Source organism: Spermophilus citellus (genome assembly GCF_964194105.1).
Source record: "Spermophilus citellus genome assembly, chromosome: 9".
Lineage (NCBI taxonomy): Eukaryota > Metazoa > Chordata > Mammalia > Rodentia > Sciuridae > Spermophilus > Spermophilus citellus.
Window position 1 is genome coordinate 122798529 of NC_138191.1, and position 18701 is coordinate 122817229.

The 18701-nt window shown below is 45.2% G+C and overlaps 1 protein-coding gene across 1 annotated transcript; it reads right to left on the reverse strand.

Annotated features, from left to right (window-relative positions):
• Positions 1-365: 365 nt before the first annotated feature.
• On the reverse strand, positions 366-18385 carry ELOA (elongin A). The gene is made up of 11 exons (XM_081306938.1): positions 18218-18385; positions 12139-12195; positions 10692-10798; positions 8387-9578; positions 7951-8065; positions 6292-6447; positions 6095-6192; positions 5156-5336; positions 4862-4973; positions 4186-4358; positions 366-2754 (listed from the first exon to the last, which is right to left on the reverse strand). The coding sequence occupies exons 1-11, from the start codon at positions 18290-18292 to the stop codon at positions 2693-2695; spliced, it is 2328 nt and encodes a 775-aa protein (XP_081163064.1). The 5' UTR covers positions 18293-18385; the 3' UTR covers positions 366-2692.
• Positions 18386-18701: the final 316 nt, after the last annotated feature.

Here is an 18701-nt window from a genome sequence, read left to right on the forward strand (position 1 = left end):
GAGGACCGAGAAGACCTACCTGAGCCCCACACCCTCTAGGGAGAGACGGAAAGCCAGAGCGCACAAGCCTTGCAAGTCAAGAGAATCTGGGTTCCCAATCCTTCCTTTAGCCACCAGGAGCTCAGCATTTGGCTATGTTCTCACCTCAAGTCACGGGTCGGGTCGGTCGACTGCACAGCTGCAGGCTTCTAAGCACAACAAGGGTTGGTACCTGTCCCCAGGAGGATTCTTCACTCCTGAAACTCCCTCCCTGGTCCTGTGGCACTACCAACAGCAACCCCTGCCCCCACGAAGGCCTCCGCCTCAGCCCAGTAGGCAGACATCTTGACTTCTGTTCCATGACACAAGAGCAAAAACGCAGGAGGCAGAATTTTTTTGTTTTTTATTTAGATGTGGGATTTTCCTTTTTGTATAACTTATCTAATTAAAATATTCATCTTGGTAGTTACCACAAAAAAGTAACATAGAAAATTGTATTTACATTTTGGGACCAAAATACAAATGAAGAGCAGGATTACACCTTGCTCCTTCCCCTCCCACTTCCAAGAAAGAAAAAGCCTCAGAGACCCTGCTCATCACACCAGGGATCACAAAGGACTAATCTGTTATCTGGTGATTCATGTGTAGTGTAGAACAGAAAAAAATTGCACAAGTTTTCAAAAATGAGACCAAAGGTTCAACGTCATTTTGCGTCTGCTCTGCAGCCATTTTGGTAAGCTGGGTGAGGGGGTCATCTAAAAGTTCAGTGTGTCCTCTTCTCACCAAGTCACATCCCTGATGCAGACACTCAGAGGGGGACGGAGGAAGACCTGGCTCTACACAAACAAGAAATCTTATGTGCCAGAAGCGGATACTGACATTGGAATGAACAAATTTATGTCCTTTCCTGCCTACAGACTCCTAATGAGAGGAATACTCAACTGAAATATGCAAAACTGGTTCAATGACAAAGACTTAGAGACACCAATAAGAGACAAATTCAGATAGTGCACACTTACAGGAAGCTCGCTAGGTAGCAGGTGCCTGGCACCTGATCCAAGTGTTCACTTGGTTTCAGGTAAAAGACTTTCTAATATTAGATTTAGGAATCAGGCTAGAAAATAGGGGTGTACTGGTGAAAATAAGCAATCAAGGGAAAGAAATTTACCCAATTCAGAAATACAGCAAATTAAGACACAGCAATGCACACTGGAGGACGCAGAACTTCTGCTGAGCAGGTTTCCCGCACAGCCCTGGAATCTCCAAGGTAGCCCGATGGGGGTGTCCAGGGGGGTTAAAACAGTGGCCTCTGTATTCTGGGCTTTCAGAGAGCTTGTGGGAGGGACTGATGGCCACGCTCAGCAGGCTGTCACACTAACGATCTACCCGCTCAGTTTGCTTTGCAGGCTTCTTGAATGTGAGCATCTTAAAATTCACATCTACATCCACCTGGGTCAAAACAAGCAATTCCTACTACCTGTGTCCTTCAACAGCCAGGAAAGAGCTGACACTGCCCTCCTGGCCCTGATTTTGCTCCTAAGTCAACCGGTCAGCAAAAGCCTCCCTTCCTGAACATGATGGATGCCCTGAGGCTCCCCACTCCCCAGGCGGCCCCGCCATCCTGATATGGAGAACACAACCCAAGAGGTAGAGGGCTGCAGTTCTCTACCAGACGAGCAAATTGTTGTGCTTTTGCAGTTACATGATCTTACTTTCAAAGAAAAAGGAAAAACAAAAGCAACTTTCAACAGAGCATTACAACTTTAAAAACCATTTGCTTCTAGTAGCAATTCACAGGGATTAAAGTGCTGGCTTACTCCAAAGTTGTATTCTGGCTATAAAGAGCCCTGCCACATCTGTGTTTTATCCCCATGCTGATGGGGAGAAGGCAGAGGAGGAAGAAAGAAACCACCTAAAATGGGAATCAAAAAGTGGAATATTAAATTGCTGAGAGTCTGTGCAAATTCCTCTCAAGGTTCCGGTCCTCTAGTGAGCCTAACAGGCAAAACCAACAAAAAGAACTTGCGAAGAGACAGGCGAGGACTCTAGACTTCACAGACAGCCTCCCTTAATAAACACTACCGAGCGTGTGAGAGAGGATGCGCCTGCACAGGGCTCTGGGCAACGCTGAGGAGGGTCTCGGTGTGAGGAGCCCCCAAACACTGCCATCCCCACAAGGAGGCTCCCTGGGTGATGGTCTGGTCCTGGCACTCAGTGCAGTGAGCATCACACAAGCTCTGGGGACACCCAGCTCCCTCTGGACCAGAGAGCACTCAGGAGCACTGCCCTGGGACAGGGAATGGCTTCATCTAACTTTAATAAAGGACCTGGAAAATGAAAAGCTAAGTGTGGTAGAGGACAAAACCAAAACCAAAAAACTCTGGGGGGTAATATAAATACAATCTGGGGGCAATATTTATTAATTAAAACTATGTCTTATATAGTTTACAAAGATGCTAATTAACAACAAAAGTATAATTGACCTTAAAATCCTCAGTGAGACTGAGGCTTCACATCGTCTTCAGAATTCTGAAGTGTGCTCCAGGCAGGGCACAGGTAGGTATGCAGGGCAGCACCTGCGACCATGCAGGATTCCAAGGCCAAGAGGCTCCACAAAGTAAGCGTCTGGGCTCCTCTGGAAGTCCCACTCTCCAGCCCCCATTGTCCCTGTATTCTTGCCCCCCAAATTCCATCTCCAAAGTAAGTGCTTGGTTTATCGTCGAGAGAATCTGTTCTTGAAAGCTTTAATTGTCTTGGCCATCATTGGTGCGATTTCTGTTAAGAGAAGTAAGGCAGCAGTTTTAGATGGACAGCAGCTTAGACCATAGCATAGTCAAAGCCAAGCCTTACACTACTGGCTGAGCACCAGCAGACAGCGGACAGCAGCAGGAGCTACTTGCTAACACTGCAGTGAAAGCCACAGAACACAGCACACACCTGCTGAGGCCCTCGCAGGAGCTAACATCGCTGTTCCCAGTTCTAACTGCAGTGCCCATGGGAATGTGGTAAGTGGCATAGCTGGAACTCAATCCTTGTCAACTATAAAGGCTGTGCCGTAATTAAATTCTGCCTCACAAACATCCAAACAGGAAATGGCACCCCCACCCTCCACTTTGTCCAATACAGCAACAAGTCTAAGGTGAGCTGTGCAAGCATAGCCTCAAGAGGGCCAACCTACCTCTCCACTGTTAAGCTAAGTGTGGCCGACACTTGAGCTAGGACTCCCACCCTCCCATAGGTCCTGCAAGGACTACACAATAGTACCTTTCTCAAGGTAGACACTCCTGAGGGTAGTCTATGGTAATAGATAATACACAAAATAGACCCAAACAGATATTAAAAATATTTGAAAGCTATGATTATAACCTCAGTAAGATTACAGGACTCCACCTGCAATTCCATCAACTTAAAAGGCTGAGGCAGGAGGACTGCAAGTTCAAGACCAACCTCAGCAACTTAGGGAGGCCCTAAGGACTTAGCAAGACCCTATCTCAAAAGAGCTGGGCCGGGCGCAGTGGTGCATGCCTGTAATCCCAGTGACTTGGGAGGCAGAGGCAGGAGGATTGCAAGTTCAAAGCCAGCTTCAGTAATTTAGCAAGGTCCTGAGTAACTTAGCAAGAACTTGTCTCAGAATAAAAAATTTAAAAAGGGCTGGGGATGTGGTTCAGTGGTTGATGCTCCTGGATTCAATCTCTGGTACCAAAAAAGGGGGGGGGGGGCGCTGGGAATGTGACTGAGTAGTTAAGCAACCCTTGAATTCAACCCCCAGTACAAAAATATTTTTTAAAATAGAACCTAAGTGTCCAAATGAATGTTTAAAATGATCCTTTTTTTTTTTTTTTTGGTACCAAGGATTGAATTCAGAGGCACTTAACTGCTGAGGTACATCCCCAGCCCTTTTCTTGTATTTTATTTAGAGACAGGGTCTCACTGAGTTGCTTAGGGCCTCGCTAAGTTGCTAAGTCTGGCTTTGAATTTGTGATCCTCCTGCCTCAGCCTTCCAAGCTGCTGGGATTACAGGCACGAGCTACCATGCCTGATACTATGATCATTCTCATGGACACAGCAAGTGAAAGGAGGGGGCTGACCGTTGTTCTAGCATCTGCAATGCTACATCCAGCACATAAATTCAATACCATGGCAATGATATTCAAGGAACTTCCCAAACTAGTTTTAGATATCTGAGCAGGGGCCCAGGTTACTTACTCTTCACAGCCGGTTTCCTAGGATCATAGGAGATGGTACTACTGACCACTGGCACCAAGTGGGCACTGCTGGTGCTGGGGCCGTCATAGGCCGGCTCCTCAGAGCTGGGGTTAAAGCTGTTGCTGCTGGCAGGAATGTGGCTGCTTCCTGTGGTATACGGGGCTGGCTTAATCCTGCATCAGAGAAGAGAGCTGGTCAGCCACAAGCAGGGAAAATCTGCCCTGCACAAGCAGCCTGAAGCTGGCCTGCCACAGGATGACTCGTGTTGTGACTGTGAGCAGGGATGCAGCCCCCTGGGTTCTGGTGGTGGATCAGAGTCACTGTAGCAGCTACAGAGCAAGTCAACATCTCAGTTTGCCTTCTCTGTTCAGGTGCCAGTTTATGCTCAGATGTTCACGTGGTCTAGAGGAAAGAGTCTAGTCACCCCAGAAAAAGTGTAAGGTAGTGTTTGCCACAAGCCAAGACCCTGGGTGGCAGGAATCACCATGCAGGGCATGCTGCAGTCCAGCACACTGAGGCTCAGGAGAGGTCTGTGCTCAACGAGGCCTGCCTCAGAACTCACACTACAAAGTGAGTCACTTCCTGCCCTGCAGCTAGCTCCCTCTGAGGTGGATGACAAGCTTTTGGGGCTCTCTTCCCTGAGCAGGTAAAGAGCAAGCACACGCAGAGATCTTACTTGACTTTCTCAGGGACAGCTGCTCCTCCTGTTCCAAATTTCTCTTGCCTCCGGCGGACATCTCGAGGTGGCTTGGCCACAGAGTTGACAAAGGCCATCTTTGCTCGCCGGCCTATGGAAAAATTTAGAGATTAATATCTGTCTTCCTGAGCAGTGACACTGCTATTATTTCTGCCCACCTACAAAGACAAGAGACGTTTATAGAATGGCCCCACACCAGCCAGGCCCACCAAGACTTCGCTGCTGACCAGAGCCACCCACCTGCCAGCTCCTGCCTCCTCTGCCTTCCCTTACCTTTGGGCTTATTGGCATGTGCAAATTGGATGTTCTTTGTTAGCACTCGTAGCCGCTGCTCTCGGGCATCCTGAAGCCGCAGGTACATCTCCCGCCAGGACTCATACTCTTCTGGTCTTTCTTCTTTAAAGTCTCGGTGACAATGAACTTTCCATAATTGATCTGTGTCTTCAATTAATACCTGCATTCAGGCGAGGATATCGCTTATATAAAAACATTCTTACGTATCTCTTTTACACTTAGGAGTGACCCGTTTCCTAGCAATTTTTTTTTTTTTTTGGTTTGCATAGAAGTTTCATATTAAAATACCAAAACTCTAGGGAAAAAAACAAATCACTGAATTAAAAAATAAAAAAAGTTCAGTGTGAGCACTAAGTAGCTCCTGGGTGGTTGTAAGAGAAGATAAGACAAAAATTAAGATCATTCTTTTCCTTTAGGAATCAGTAAAGGGTAGAGCTGGGTGAATTCAAATCAGCTACTTCCCTAGCACTACACTGGCAAGGGGGGCCACCAAAGAGGGATGTCATATTACGAGATCTCAGAACTAGAGAGAGAGAGAGACTCTGCCATCAGATGAGTGTGTCTGCATTACAGGAGAATTCTGGAAGGTCTGGATACTCAGCCAATTTGTACTTTTTTTTATGTTGACCTCACACCTGAGCATCCCTGGGTCCTAAGTGCTCTGCTGCCAGATTCCTCCCTTGCGGACTAGGCAAGCACAAAGGAGGCACCAGAAGTTTTTTCTTGCTCCTTTGAATCCCACCCTGATTCTAGCCCAAAAGGCTACTTAAGAGAAGGTGATAGGAAAATGCTTGTTTAAAGGCCCAGAGGCAAACCAAACAAGCCCAGAACAGGGATCCGACCACTGGTCTGCCTTCAGCCACGGCAGATCCAGAGACAAAGTCAGAAAACTGCTCTCTTCACAAGGAGAATACTCACGTGATTATATTCCTCTATGCGATATAGCTGATCAGGTGTACACCTCTCCAAAACAGGTTCAAGAATAGAAAATGGGACTCTTCCCACTTCAAAGATGGCTGCAAAGAAATCAAAGGTAAGAGTGTTGAATAGCGGCCAAGCTACCCAGTGACAAGGTCCCACTGCAACAATGTGCTCAAGGGAAGCATGTGACTTACAATCGATGTTGTTTTTAAGTACACGGATGCACTGCTGGTACAAGGTCATCATTTTGGGGAGATAGGCACACTTGGAACCGGAATACACCTGCATCTTGGAATTCATTCTGCGTCCAGTGAATCCAGCTTCTTCTTCTTCCTGGGGTGAAGAGAATGCTACAGGGCAAGAAAAACCAGAATGGAAATCACAAAAGGCCCCAAGCCACATTGGTCCTTGGCCTCCCCCTTCCCTTTCTCAAGGACAATCAATGACAATTCTTCTGGATTCTGCCAGAGACTGCATTACCATTAAATAACATCACCAGCCCTTTTTATTTTGAGACAATCTTGCTAAGGCTGGCCTCAAACTTCTGATCCTCCTGCCTCAGCCTCCCAAGTCACTGATCCTCCTGCCTCAGCCTCCCAAGTCACTGGGACTGCAGGTGTGCACCACTGAGCCTGGGTCCATCGCTTGTTTCATTTAGCACATTTGAGGAAATCATTCCATGATGATACATAAAAACTTTGTACATTTTTTTACAGTGGTCTAAGAGGACACTTTGTGGACAGGCCATGATATATCTGTTTCTGTTAAGTCTTCTGCTGACAGACACAATGTAGCTTCTTATTCTTTTGCTACCAAAACTCTACAATTTTTTGCTTTAAGATAAAAATCAGACATACAATATATAGAATGAAAGGCTGCTAACAATAACAGGAGCAAAGATTTCCTGAAGACTTTGTATTGTATGTGAAAAACCTACAGCTAAAAGCTTTATTGGCATTACCACTTTTGGGGTAGGGAGGTACTGGGGACTAGACCCAGGGATGCTGTACCACTAACTACATCTCCAGACCCTTTTTATTTTTTATTTTGGGACAGGGTCTCACTAAGTTCCTGAAGCTAGCCTTGAACTTGTGATCCTCCTGAGTCGCTGAGATTACAAGTGTGTGCCACTACATCCAGTGGCATGGCATTACTACTTTTGATTCCATCTAACAATCCTACCATTATTACTTCTATTTACAGAATGTGAAAATGAGTTCCAAAGAAATTAAGATATTACCCAAGATTATACTACCTGCAAAAAACAGTGTTGAGATTCAACCTAAGCCATCAAACTCCAGAGTACACTCCTAGGAAATGTACTCAAAATCTGATATGATGATAACTGACAGATCATGAATGAATTTGTACATCTTTATCCCAATTAAAAAAAAAAAAAAGATACAGGGCTGGGGTTGTGGCTCAGTTGTAGAGCAATTGCCTAGCACATGTGAGGCACTGGGTTCGATCCTCAGCACCACATTAATAAAATAAAGTTATAAAAAAAAAAAAAAAAGAGGGTGGGCTGGGGCTATAGCTCAGCAGCAGAGCACTTGCCTAGCATGAATGAGGCACTGGGTTCGAACCCCAGTACCACATAAAAATATACAAAGGCAGTCTGTCCATCTACAACTACAAAAAAAAAAAAAATTAAAAATAAGAGGGTTTGGGATTGTGGCTCAGTGGTAGAGCGCTCGCTTAGCACGTGAGGCCCTGGATTTGATCCTCAGCACCACATATAAATAAATAAAATAAAGGCATTATGTCCAACTACAACTGAAAAAGAAAGAAATTTTTTTAAGTATCTCACTTATTAAAAAAAAAAAAAAAAAAAAAAAGACATAGAAAATTACCTTTTCTCTTTGGCTGGAAGGAGGGCATCAATTCAAGGGAAGGAAGTGGACGGTAATTGCCCTGGATGGTGGGTAAGGGGAGGTCTGGCAATACTGGCAGTGCATCAGTAGGGACCTGCAGAGGAGAAACAGTGAATGGAGAGCCCCTTTCTATGAGCACACCTTTCATACCCACAGTAAATTCCTAGCAGGTCCAGGCCGAAGGGAGGCTTACAGTCATGAACACCACCATCTTAGCCAGGAAATGAATACAAAAGGGTCCATCACGTAGGGACGCCTCCAAAAAGTCTTCTTGGGAATCAGCTATCCTTGGGCAAATGAGGCCCAGAGGAAATTAGTGCAAACTGAAATACAACAGGCCAACTGCAAATAAGCCAAGGAGAAGAGTAGCAGGTGGGCACCCAGAACCCGCAGGCACTGCAGCCTTGAGGCTTACCTTTCTCAGCCTGGTTGAGTCAGCTCCAGCCAGCTGTAGCTTCTCTGACCTGCTCTCATTCACCTTGGGTAATTTCTGAACTGAGTTTAAGTTTTTACTAGTGCTTTTGGAATCACTTTTTTTAAGTCCTTTGTCTCCAAGTGCCGTGGCTGGAGTTTTCACAATCTTCTTCTTTTTCTTCCGGGGCTGGTCATAGCTGAGGTATGATTCAAATGACATGGTGGGCTGCTCGAATTCATCCTCCACGTCTGCCTCCTCTACCTTAGGGAGTGAGCCCAGTGACTTTCTATCCAAATTAGAAGTCTTTACTTTCCCTTCTTGAGCCTTTATATTGTTAGAAACCTTCTCTTTTGTTCTGGGCAACAGGTCTCCAGCCCCTTTTCCTATGTCTGCACTGTCCACGCGTTGCTTGCTTTTGTCTGATTTGGTTTTTGCAGAGTCCTTGTGCTTTGGCTTTTTAAGGTGGTTGTCTGAAGCAACCTCTGAGGGTGAAAACTTCCTTTTGAGGCTGCTGCCTTCTCTTTCTTTCTCTTTCTTGGCAGCACTAGAAGGTGGTCTCTCCTTGGCACTATCCCCTTGGAGTGGCCTTCGGGTCTCCTCTTTTGAGAGGGATTTGTGTGGCTTCTCTCTGCCCAAAGCAGAGGCCTTGTCATCACCCTTGGCATCCATAGGGCGTTTTTCCTTGTGGCAAGATCTGTGTTCCTTGTTTTGGTTCAAGATCCCCTTTCCCTGGGGTTCTCCCAGGTGACGTTCTTGACTAACTCCCAGTCTGTCCTGAAAGGCATTACTGTGGCCTTTTCCAGGTTTCTGGTGTGAAACAATGGACTCATGGTCCTCCTCTGGTGACCTGTAATGGTCTGTGTACAACTGATGAGGACTCGCACAGGATGGAGGGGACTGGACATGGCCATAGTCAGAAGATTCGGGGTCTGATGAGTATGAAGGTGACACCCTGTGACACCTCTTCCTCTCATCTCTCCTCTCATGACTGTGAGACACTTTGTGAGGTTGTTCACATTCTGAGAGTTTTCTGTGTTTCTTCTGTCTGTGCTCGGGACTATAGGATCGGCTGCCCGAGGCCTTGCAGTTTTCTTGGTAGTACCCTTCCATCTCCTCCTCCCGCTGAACCGCATCCCGAGGGCGCTTTCGGGAATTGCTTTTCTCAAAGTCCTGTTCATCAGCCTCATTGTTTCTAAAATAAAAGAAAAAGCAGAGATAACTCTCAGTGTAATCCTTGTTCAGACAACAAGTCACAGGCCCTGAACTCACAAGAGATCAAGGAGATGCACAGTGAGAACACAGTCACAGGAAGAAGGCATGGGGGGTACACGTGAAGATCCTCAACCAAGTTCAAACACTGGGAAACCCCAAAACATTCAATAAATGGGAATGACAAGGATACAGGGAAGATCAAATGTCTTGTAGACATGAAAATGCTTAAAGTTTTTTTTTTTTCTTTTTAACACAGGGACAATTTTAAACTTGTTATGTAAAAAGGAAGCTAAAAATGCCTTTTAAGAAGAGGTTAGCCAGGAATGGTGTTGCACACCTGTAATCCCAATGACTGTTGAGGCAGGAAGAGCATGTTCAAAGCCAGCCTCAGCAACTTAGTGAGGCCCTGTTTCAAAAAATAAAAAGGACTGGGGATGTAGCTCAGCAGAACATATGTTTAGCATGCACAATCCCCTGGGTTCAATATCCAGAATGACAACAACGTTTAGAAAGAAACATACTAAAATGTTATAGTTTACCTTTAAGAAATTTCAATTCTTATCTCTATTTATTTATTTAGGTACTGGGGATTGAACTCAGGGGCACTTAACCACTGAGCAACATCTCCAGCCCTATTTTGTATTTTATCTAGTGTCTCACTGAGTTGCTTAGTGCCTTGCTATTGCTGAGGCTGTCTTTGAACTTGCAATCCTCCGGCCTCAGGCTCCCAAGTCACTGGGGTCAGAGGTGTGCACCACCTCGCCTAGCCTTATCTCTATTTTCTAAGAGTCTATAACAATCATGCATTATTTTTATAATTGAGGCAAAATAGATATTTATCTATTTACTTATGGTACTGGGGATCGAACCCAGGGGTGTTTTAACTGAGCTACATCCCAGACCCTTTTTATTTTTGAAACAGAGTCTCACCAAGTTGCTGATGGTGGCCTAAAAACTTGTGATCTTTCTGCCTCAGTCTCCTGAGTAGCTGGGACCACAGGCACACACCACCATGTCTGGCCAAAATATGCATTTTAAATAAGATGGAAAAGGAATAAAAATAAATATCACAGTGCTGAATAAATGTTCTCACCGTTCCACAGGAACCAGCTTCTTCCACTGGGCCACTAGGTCCCTGGCAAAGCTTCCGACTTGCTCATGTTTTCGAAAGCTATTTACTGTTTTCCCGACCCCAGTCTCCTACAAATTTAACAAAATAATTGACAGAGAGTTAGGGAACCCAGCTCACATTTTTCCTAAAGAAACAGGGCCTCTTGCTTTGAGAAAGTCAACAACTAATACTTCCGTCCTAAAACATACTTTGCAAGTCTGAATAACAAATTACTTTGTTGCCTATGTTCAAATTTCTTAAGTGACACAAGGTAACAAAGCTTACAAATTCAGAAAAACACTTCCTCAAAATATTTCTGTAACTTTAACAAGAATGATTATAGTAGGTGTTAGACCCTGAGCTCAGGGTTTTGCAAACAGTATTTAAACCAGTCTTCTCTGTAACTTTTTTCCCTCTAATACTGGGGATTAAATCCAGGGAGCTTTACCACTAAGCTACATCCTCAGCCCTTTTTTATTTTTGAGATAGGGCCTTGCCAAGTTGTCAAGTTGGGATCCTCCTGACTCAGCCTCCTGGGTATCTGGGATTGTAGCCATGTATCATTATGCTCAGCTACGATAACTTTTTTTTTTGGTACTGGAGTTTAACCCAGAGGCACTTAACCCCCCGAGCCACATCCCAGCCACCTCCCCTTTTTTATATTTCGAAATAGGGTCTCGCTAAGTTGCTGAGATCACGGGCATGTGCCACCACACCTGGCCCAGCTATGATAGCTCTTGAGGCAGAAATCAGCCTTATTTTACAGAGACATAGCATAGAGTCACAGAACTTGGATTTGAATCCAGAACCAGTAGATGCCAAAGCCAATGTTCTTTTCATTCATTTTAATTTTGAAATACAAGTCACATAACAGGGCTAGGGATGTAGCTCAATGGTAGAGTGCTCATCCAGCATGAGGAACACCCTGGATTCATTCCTCAGCACTGGGGGGGGGGAGGGGAATCATGTAGATTTCACCATTTTAAAGTATATAATTCAGTGATTTCCTGAACACCTCTAATATTATGTAACCTTGAGTACTATCTAATTCCAGAACATTTCCATTACCCTGAAAAGAAGCCTGGTTCCTCCCAATTCCCTCAGCCACTGGCAACACTCATCTACTTTCTGTAGATTTGCCTGTTTTGACATTTCCTATGAACAGAATCATACAATATATAGCCTTTTGTGTCTGGTTTCTTTCACTTTCAAAGCCCATCCTCTAAATCTTCCTCTACACTCTCTCCAGTGGAAAGGGGATGGGGATATAGTTATATAACAAAGTTGGGACTAATGAAGTAGCTCAGTGGTAGAGTGGATGCCTAGTACATGAGAGGCCCTTAGCTTAATCCCAGCCCCCCCCCCCACACACACACAAAAGGAAAGGAATAAAGAAAGAGATATAGAAAGAAATACAGACAATTCTTACCGCAAGGATATCTACTGTAATAGGCAAGGTGGAGAGTTTCTTCAAATATTTCAATAGCTGCAGAATGAATGAATAAAGCAAACGTTAATTTCTATAGTCATAAACACTGGAACAGATAGAAATACCTGATGGTTAAATGCTTACTCAGTACTATGTATTTTATAGTAAAATAAGCATGATTATTATCTGTGTTATGAGAAGAGGCTCAGAAAAATTATGATATGAGCTGGGGGTGTCGCTGAGTGGTACAGCACCTGCCTAACAGGTAAAAGGCCCTGGGTTCATCCCCAACACCACAAAAAAAATCAGTGAATAAATAAAAAAAAAACAACACCATATTATTTATTATTAAATAAATAAAAATAAAACCCTTACCCCAGGATATAAGTGGGGCAGGAATCAGTCTGATCTGTGGCTCTAGATTCTGTGCTTTCAACTGCTATTTTATACCAAAAGGAAGTAAGACATAAAAGATAAAGTAAGACACAGAAGATAATTAAAACCTACTGACTGATAAGTCACCAACAGCTAATTCTGCCTCAATTCTAACAGAGGAAGTGCCAACATTAGGGAAATCACCCATGGATCTGGCACATAGAAAAGTAAGAAGAGGCCTCTATGAGAAAACTGTCTCCAGAAGGGCTACTGTGCCGACCAGAAATGGGCAGAAGCCAAGAGCAATTCTGAGCTACAAGAATCAGAGCAATACTGTCAATGATGAACACAAAATGTCAGGGTAAATTAGCAAAGATCTGGGTTTGGCCACATTTCCTTTCTAGAGTCCCTAAAACTAGGCCAAAATCGGTAGGCAGAGCTATTAAGACAAAGTTCTGGAGTCAGAGACAAAATTCAGTTTGACTGCCGCCTTCTTGCCAGGTAATCTTGTGCAGGTCAGTAACCTTTCTGAACCTTGCTGCATTCGCAGAACAAGAACTGGATCCCGTCTCTACTTCACAGGCTGTGAGGATTCAAGTGATACAAACCATACAAGCATTTAGTCACAGTGTCTTCAACACTACAGAAGTTTAAAACATGCTGACAGCTGACAGCTCTTTAAATGTTCTACCCTTGATCCTCAACCAGATATTGCTCAGCCAATTCCTACTTGCTCTATTTCTATCAAAAGCCATGACTGGCTAAGCCTTTTTCTAGGAAACATTTGTGTGTCCATAAACACACTGACTATACAAGGAGTGCTGCAAGTACAAGCAGTTCAAAAGAGATAACTGTGGTCACCTTTATACTTATATTAAATAACAATATCTGTTCTTTCTTCACATATAGCCCAGGCTACACCTGGTATGCCACATGGCTAATAGGCAGAGTAACAGGTGTGTTTTTCTGGTCATTCTCCTTCCACAATTACTTAACATGGTCACTAGGCAGAGCAATTGGATCACAGGTGATAATCATGTTTGACTGGGAACAAGTAGGAGCCAAGTAGTGTATCTAGGGAGCATGAAACACAGTTGAGTAAAAACTATCCTCTACTTCAAATTCCTCTTGCACTACCATCCAACTCAGAAAAAGTTCTATTGTGTATTTCTTGACACCCAAGCTATGGGTACAAAGATCAATGCCAATTCCTTTTTTTTATTTAGTTTTGTGGTGGTGGTACTAGAGTTTTAACACTGGGACATTCCACCACTAAGCAATATCCCCCCAGCCTTTTCTAATTTTATTCTGAGACAGGGTCTCCCCAGGTTCCTGAGGCTGGTTTCAAACTTTCAGTTCTCCTGTCTCAATCTCCTGAGTCACTGGTATTACAGATGTATAGTCACTAGTATTATAGATATATCTAGTGCAAATTCATTTTCTTTTCTTTTTTCGGCGGGGAGGTACTGGGGATTGAACCCAGATGCTCCTAAACACTGAGCCACAAACCCAACTCTTTTTAATATTTTATTTAGAGACAGATCTCACCAAGTTGCTTAGGGCCTCACCAAGTTGCTGAGTTGCTGAACTCATGATCCTCCTGCCACAGCCTCCCTAGCCGCCAGAGCCCTTTTTATTGAGACAGGGTGTCAATAAGTTGCTTAGGGCCTTGTTAAGTTGCTGAGGCTGGTCTCAAACTTGTGACCCTCCTGCGACAGCCTCCCAAATTGCTAGGATTACAAGCTTGCACTTGGCCTAATTCCTTTTCTTTTCTTTCTTTCTTTCTTTTTTTTTAATATATTTTAGATGTCAATGGACCTTTATTTTACTTATTTATATGTGGTGCTGAAAATCGAACCCAGTGCCTCGCACATGCTAGGCAAGCGCTCTACCTCTGAGCTACAACCCCAGACCCCTAATTCCTTTTCTTAAAGGCATATTTAGAATCATGGAAAAGGTTTTAAACAGGCAGTTCTCCCTGTTTTAAATTGTCCAGAAGGGGTAGGTGGGAAACACTTATATATCATCCACTGTCTTGTCAGTGACTATACTAAGCTCTTCCATGCATTCCCTCCTTTTATTTTCACTATAAAGTGGGTATTATTCTCCCTATTTTACAGATTTTGAAACTGAGGCCAGTGAGATTCAGTAACTTGCCTAACAAGGTGAGAAGCATCCAACATAATTAATGCTGTTCTTAGGAAAAGAAAATAGACCAGTAATTCCTATGCCCCCTCTTAGCATACTTGGAACAATGCAAAGCAGCTTTGTTCTTTGTCAGTACTATGCTGCATGGCAGTTTAGAGTTCACTTGGTAAAGGAGGTCACCAAGGTGGCAAAGAGTCCCAGGACCTCTACAAAGCCAACATAGAAAGACGGGGCAGGAAGTCACTGAGGGTGTGTTATCTCAAAGCCTAGCAATAACTGGAAAAGCAAATGCTGCCTTTCTGCTTAAGTGACTTAAGCTCACAATACTAAAACTCTCAAGATTTAAAAACTGATCTAGCCCATCATAAAAGAAAAAACTTCATAACCTATTTTCAGTAAATTCCAAGAAAGAATAAAGCAATAACAAGACAAGAATATTCTGTGTATCCTCAGAGAGATGGAAACTTGCTGTTATCAAACTAAGGTATGGTCTGTAGAGCTTGTAAGACCTGATAACAGACAATTAAAAATTATCAAACATTTGCACAGTGCATGCTTAGTAATCTCAGCAGTCCCCTGCACACTGCTTCAATCCCCAAAGCAAAAGAGTGTCCTTAAAGCTGACCCCCTAGTTTTCCACCTGCCATCAATCTGCATTCCTGATAGTTTTCACATATGTAACACAGGACCAGTAACTTTATCACTCATGGAAATCAATTCCAAATTAATAGTAGGAACAGAATCCAGGTGTATCTGGTCTGCCTGATACTTTCTCTCCCAAAAAGCCTAGATCATAGATGAAATTAAAATGAAAACAGTTACACTTAGACACCAATGTTTAACACCAGAAGATCCATGAGCACAGGTGTAAAATCCACCCTTTGACTAATAATGGCTTGAAAGCAAGATTTGATTACATGTCCAATATTGCTCTATAATCATCCTGCAATTTCAAGAACAACCTGTGGGAGCTTGTTGGGTTAACAGAGGGTTGAGAGGAAGAAGGCCAGTGTGCCAGCTTGCACTTTTCCCTCTGCAGTTAGCTCATTTCTGAATGCCAACTATTATGCCCTTTGCAAAAATTATATTCCAACATTTTCTTATCTTCATAAAGCTCACTTCCCAGAATAAAGCCAAAAATTCAGGGTGGCTTTTTTGTTTGTTTTTTCCTCGGTTGGAGCATGGAACCAAGGGCCTCACGCATGGTGGGTAAGTGCTCTACTACTGAGTTCACCCCTCGACCTAGGGGTTGATTTTTCTATCTGGGAAAGGAAAGCCTAAGTGCTTAAAAACATACAAACAAGCAAAAACCACTAATAGTTCAAGTAAACTTACCTGATATTAGAAAAGCTTATTCCAAATAGAGCATTGTTTTAACCTGATAGAAATAAAGACCAGCCAGGCATGGTGGTACATGCCTGTAATCCCAGTGGCTCAGAAGGCTGAGGCAGGAGGATCACCAATTCAAAGCCAGCCTCAGCAACTTAGTGAGGTCCTAAGCAATTAATGAGGCCCTGTCTCAAAATAAAAAGGGCTGGGGCTGTAGCTCATTGGTAAAGTGCTTACCTGGCATGTATGAGGTGCTGGGTTTGATTCTTAGCACTACATATAAATAAATAAAGGCACATTGGCAATTAAAAAATATTTAAAAAGAGAAAAGAAAAAAGGCTGGAGATGTGGCTCAGTGATTAAACACTCATGGGTTCAAGCCCTGGCACAATACATACATACAGACCAAATACATACATACCAAATGGGGGGAGGTTACATAATAGTGCCTTAAAGTCAGTCACAAATCTTACAGTATTCAGGAAAATGAACTAGTACTCAGAAATAATGACCACTTATTAGATGTCCACAAAGGGATATTATAAAAAGAAACTTATAAATATGCCTGGCCACTAGGTAATAAAGCATTGATAAAAAAAAATACAACACAACACAATTGAAAGCATTTAAGTTTTCACAGCTTTGTAACTAGCTGGAAAAGTGGTTCTTCAGCTGGGTATGAATGAAGAGAGTTCAAGAGTGGCCTGATAGTGAGAGGCTGTGTGCAGATGGAAACCCTCATGTGACAGGCTAGGTAGCAACAAGAGAAATTGCAAGGGGGGGGGGGGGGTGTCCTGGGAGAAAAATTCTGAAAAACGGTGATTAACATCTACTAAGCACTTTCTTCCAGCTGAGTCTTTTAGTTAGGCAAAGGGCTGGGGATATAGCTCAGTAGGTAGAGTGCTTGCCTTGCATGCACAAGGCCCTGGGTTCATTCCCCAGTACCACAAAAACAAAAAATAAATTAAAACTAAAAATAAAAAAACCCTAGGCAAAAGTGGGAGAAGACAGGCTCAGCAAAGAACTCCCCCACTGTTCATGGTTGGCAAATGGATCAGAATCCAAATTTCAGCAGCATTTTATCTTCACTACATCTCTCCTTTAATTCCTCTTCCATCAGGACCGGGTCTCATTTCTTTGGAACCACTCACCCTGTCTAGAATGCTGGCAGAGAACATCACACCCTTAAGTGATTTGTTTTATTTTATTTTTGGAACTAGGGATTGAACTACATCCCCAATCAGTCTTTATTTGTTAATTAATTAATTAATTTAGAGACAGAGTCTTGCTAATTTAGTGAGGGCCTAGCTAAGTTGCGGGGACTGACCTCGAACTTGCGATCCTTCCGCCTCAACCTCCCCAGTCAATGGAATTACAGATGTGCGCCACGGCGCCTGGCTCAACTCTGTATTTCAATGAAAACAATTCTAACACCCACCAGACACTCCTAGAGACATCCGAGACGCTGAGTAACAAAGTCAAGAAGGGAGAAGGGCGTATTTAACTTAACAGTTTCTAAAAGAGGCAACAAAACTAGTTAAGTACAATTAAAAATGGTTGCCCATCGTTTGAAAGCAGTGAGAAACGGTAGGTCTCGCCTTTCTATTAAGGCCAGAGGGTAGCTAACCACAACTTCTAGCCGCACCCCCTTCAATTACAACCTAAGTTTCTGGAGTACAGCTAGGTGACAGGAGGCTTTATTTTGTTGCTCTGAACGGGATTTACTGAGAAAGCAAAGGGTCCACGCTCTAAGACCAAGCCGAGAAGCGATAAAAACGTCCCGCAGAGGCGCAGGACCACACCGAGCCTCGACTCCACGGCGCACCGCCGGCACCTCCTCCGGCTCCCAACCAACACCCAGGACACGCGCAAAGCAGCGCGGACTCGCGGGTGCGGGCACTCGACTCCGCGCCAGCTCCCCCGACAGGAAACAGCTGGCCCGGGACGCCGGGGAGCGGCTCGGAGTCCGCGGGGCACACCGCGCCGGCCCCGGATCGCGCCTGCCGCCGGAGCCCGCGGCGCCCGGCCCGACCCAGGACAGGGGAGGCGGGCCGCCGAGGCCCGACCTGCGGGGCCACCGCATGCCAGGCGCTGCAGCCCGCGGGCCTGGCTCGGGGTCCGAGCCCCGCGGCGCCGGCCGGTGGGGAATCGGCCGCGTCCGGCCCGCGACCGTTAGGGGCCCGCGCCGCGCCCAACGCCCGCCCGCTCCGCGCAGCCCGCTGCTGACCTTCTTGGGGTCCGGGTTCGCAACCAGGCGCGCCTGCAGCTTCTCCACAACTTGGAGCGCCGACTCCGCCGCCATCGCTGTCACTGGCGCGGCCTCCTCGCCGGAACTGGGTTCGCGTTGCGTCCTCGGGCCGCAGCTCCGCCCTCCGTGCAGCCCCGGCGGAGACGGAAGCGCGACTGGCCCCTTCCGGGCCTCGGCGAGGGAGGGGCGGGGGGCGCGGGGCTGGCCGGCTGCAGGCCCCGCCCCCAGGCCCGCCCCGGGCCCCCCGCTCGCCCCGCGGCCGCTGCGGGGAGCGCGCTGCCAGCCGCCGACCTCTGCGCGTCAGGTCCTCCGGGAGCCGAGCCCAAGTCTCAAAGACCTCTCCAGTATATAGTCCAAAAAGGAATGGGCCACAGAGCAAGACCCTGGGTTTATAAGTCCTAACCTCCACCCTTCCCCGCCGGGGGCTGCGAGCCACACCCTAATTAACGCCTTGACGGCGGGC

Bases quoted from the DNA above. Each gene is read 5' to 3' on its own strand.
- ELOA (XM_081306938.1), bottom strand. From the start codon at position 18,292: ATGGCGGCGGAGTCGGCGCTCCAAGTTGTGGAGAAGCTGCAGGCGCGC. The intron at 12,196-18,217 runs GTCAGCAGCGGG...TTCATTCTGCAG, and splicing joins CGAACCCGGACCCCAAGAAG to CTATTGAAATATTTGAAGAA. The intron at 4,974-5,155 runs GTAAGGGAAGGC...ATTTTTCCATAG, and splicing joins ACATGCCAATAAGCCCAAAG to GCCGGCGAGCAAAGATGGCC.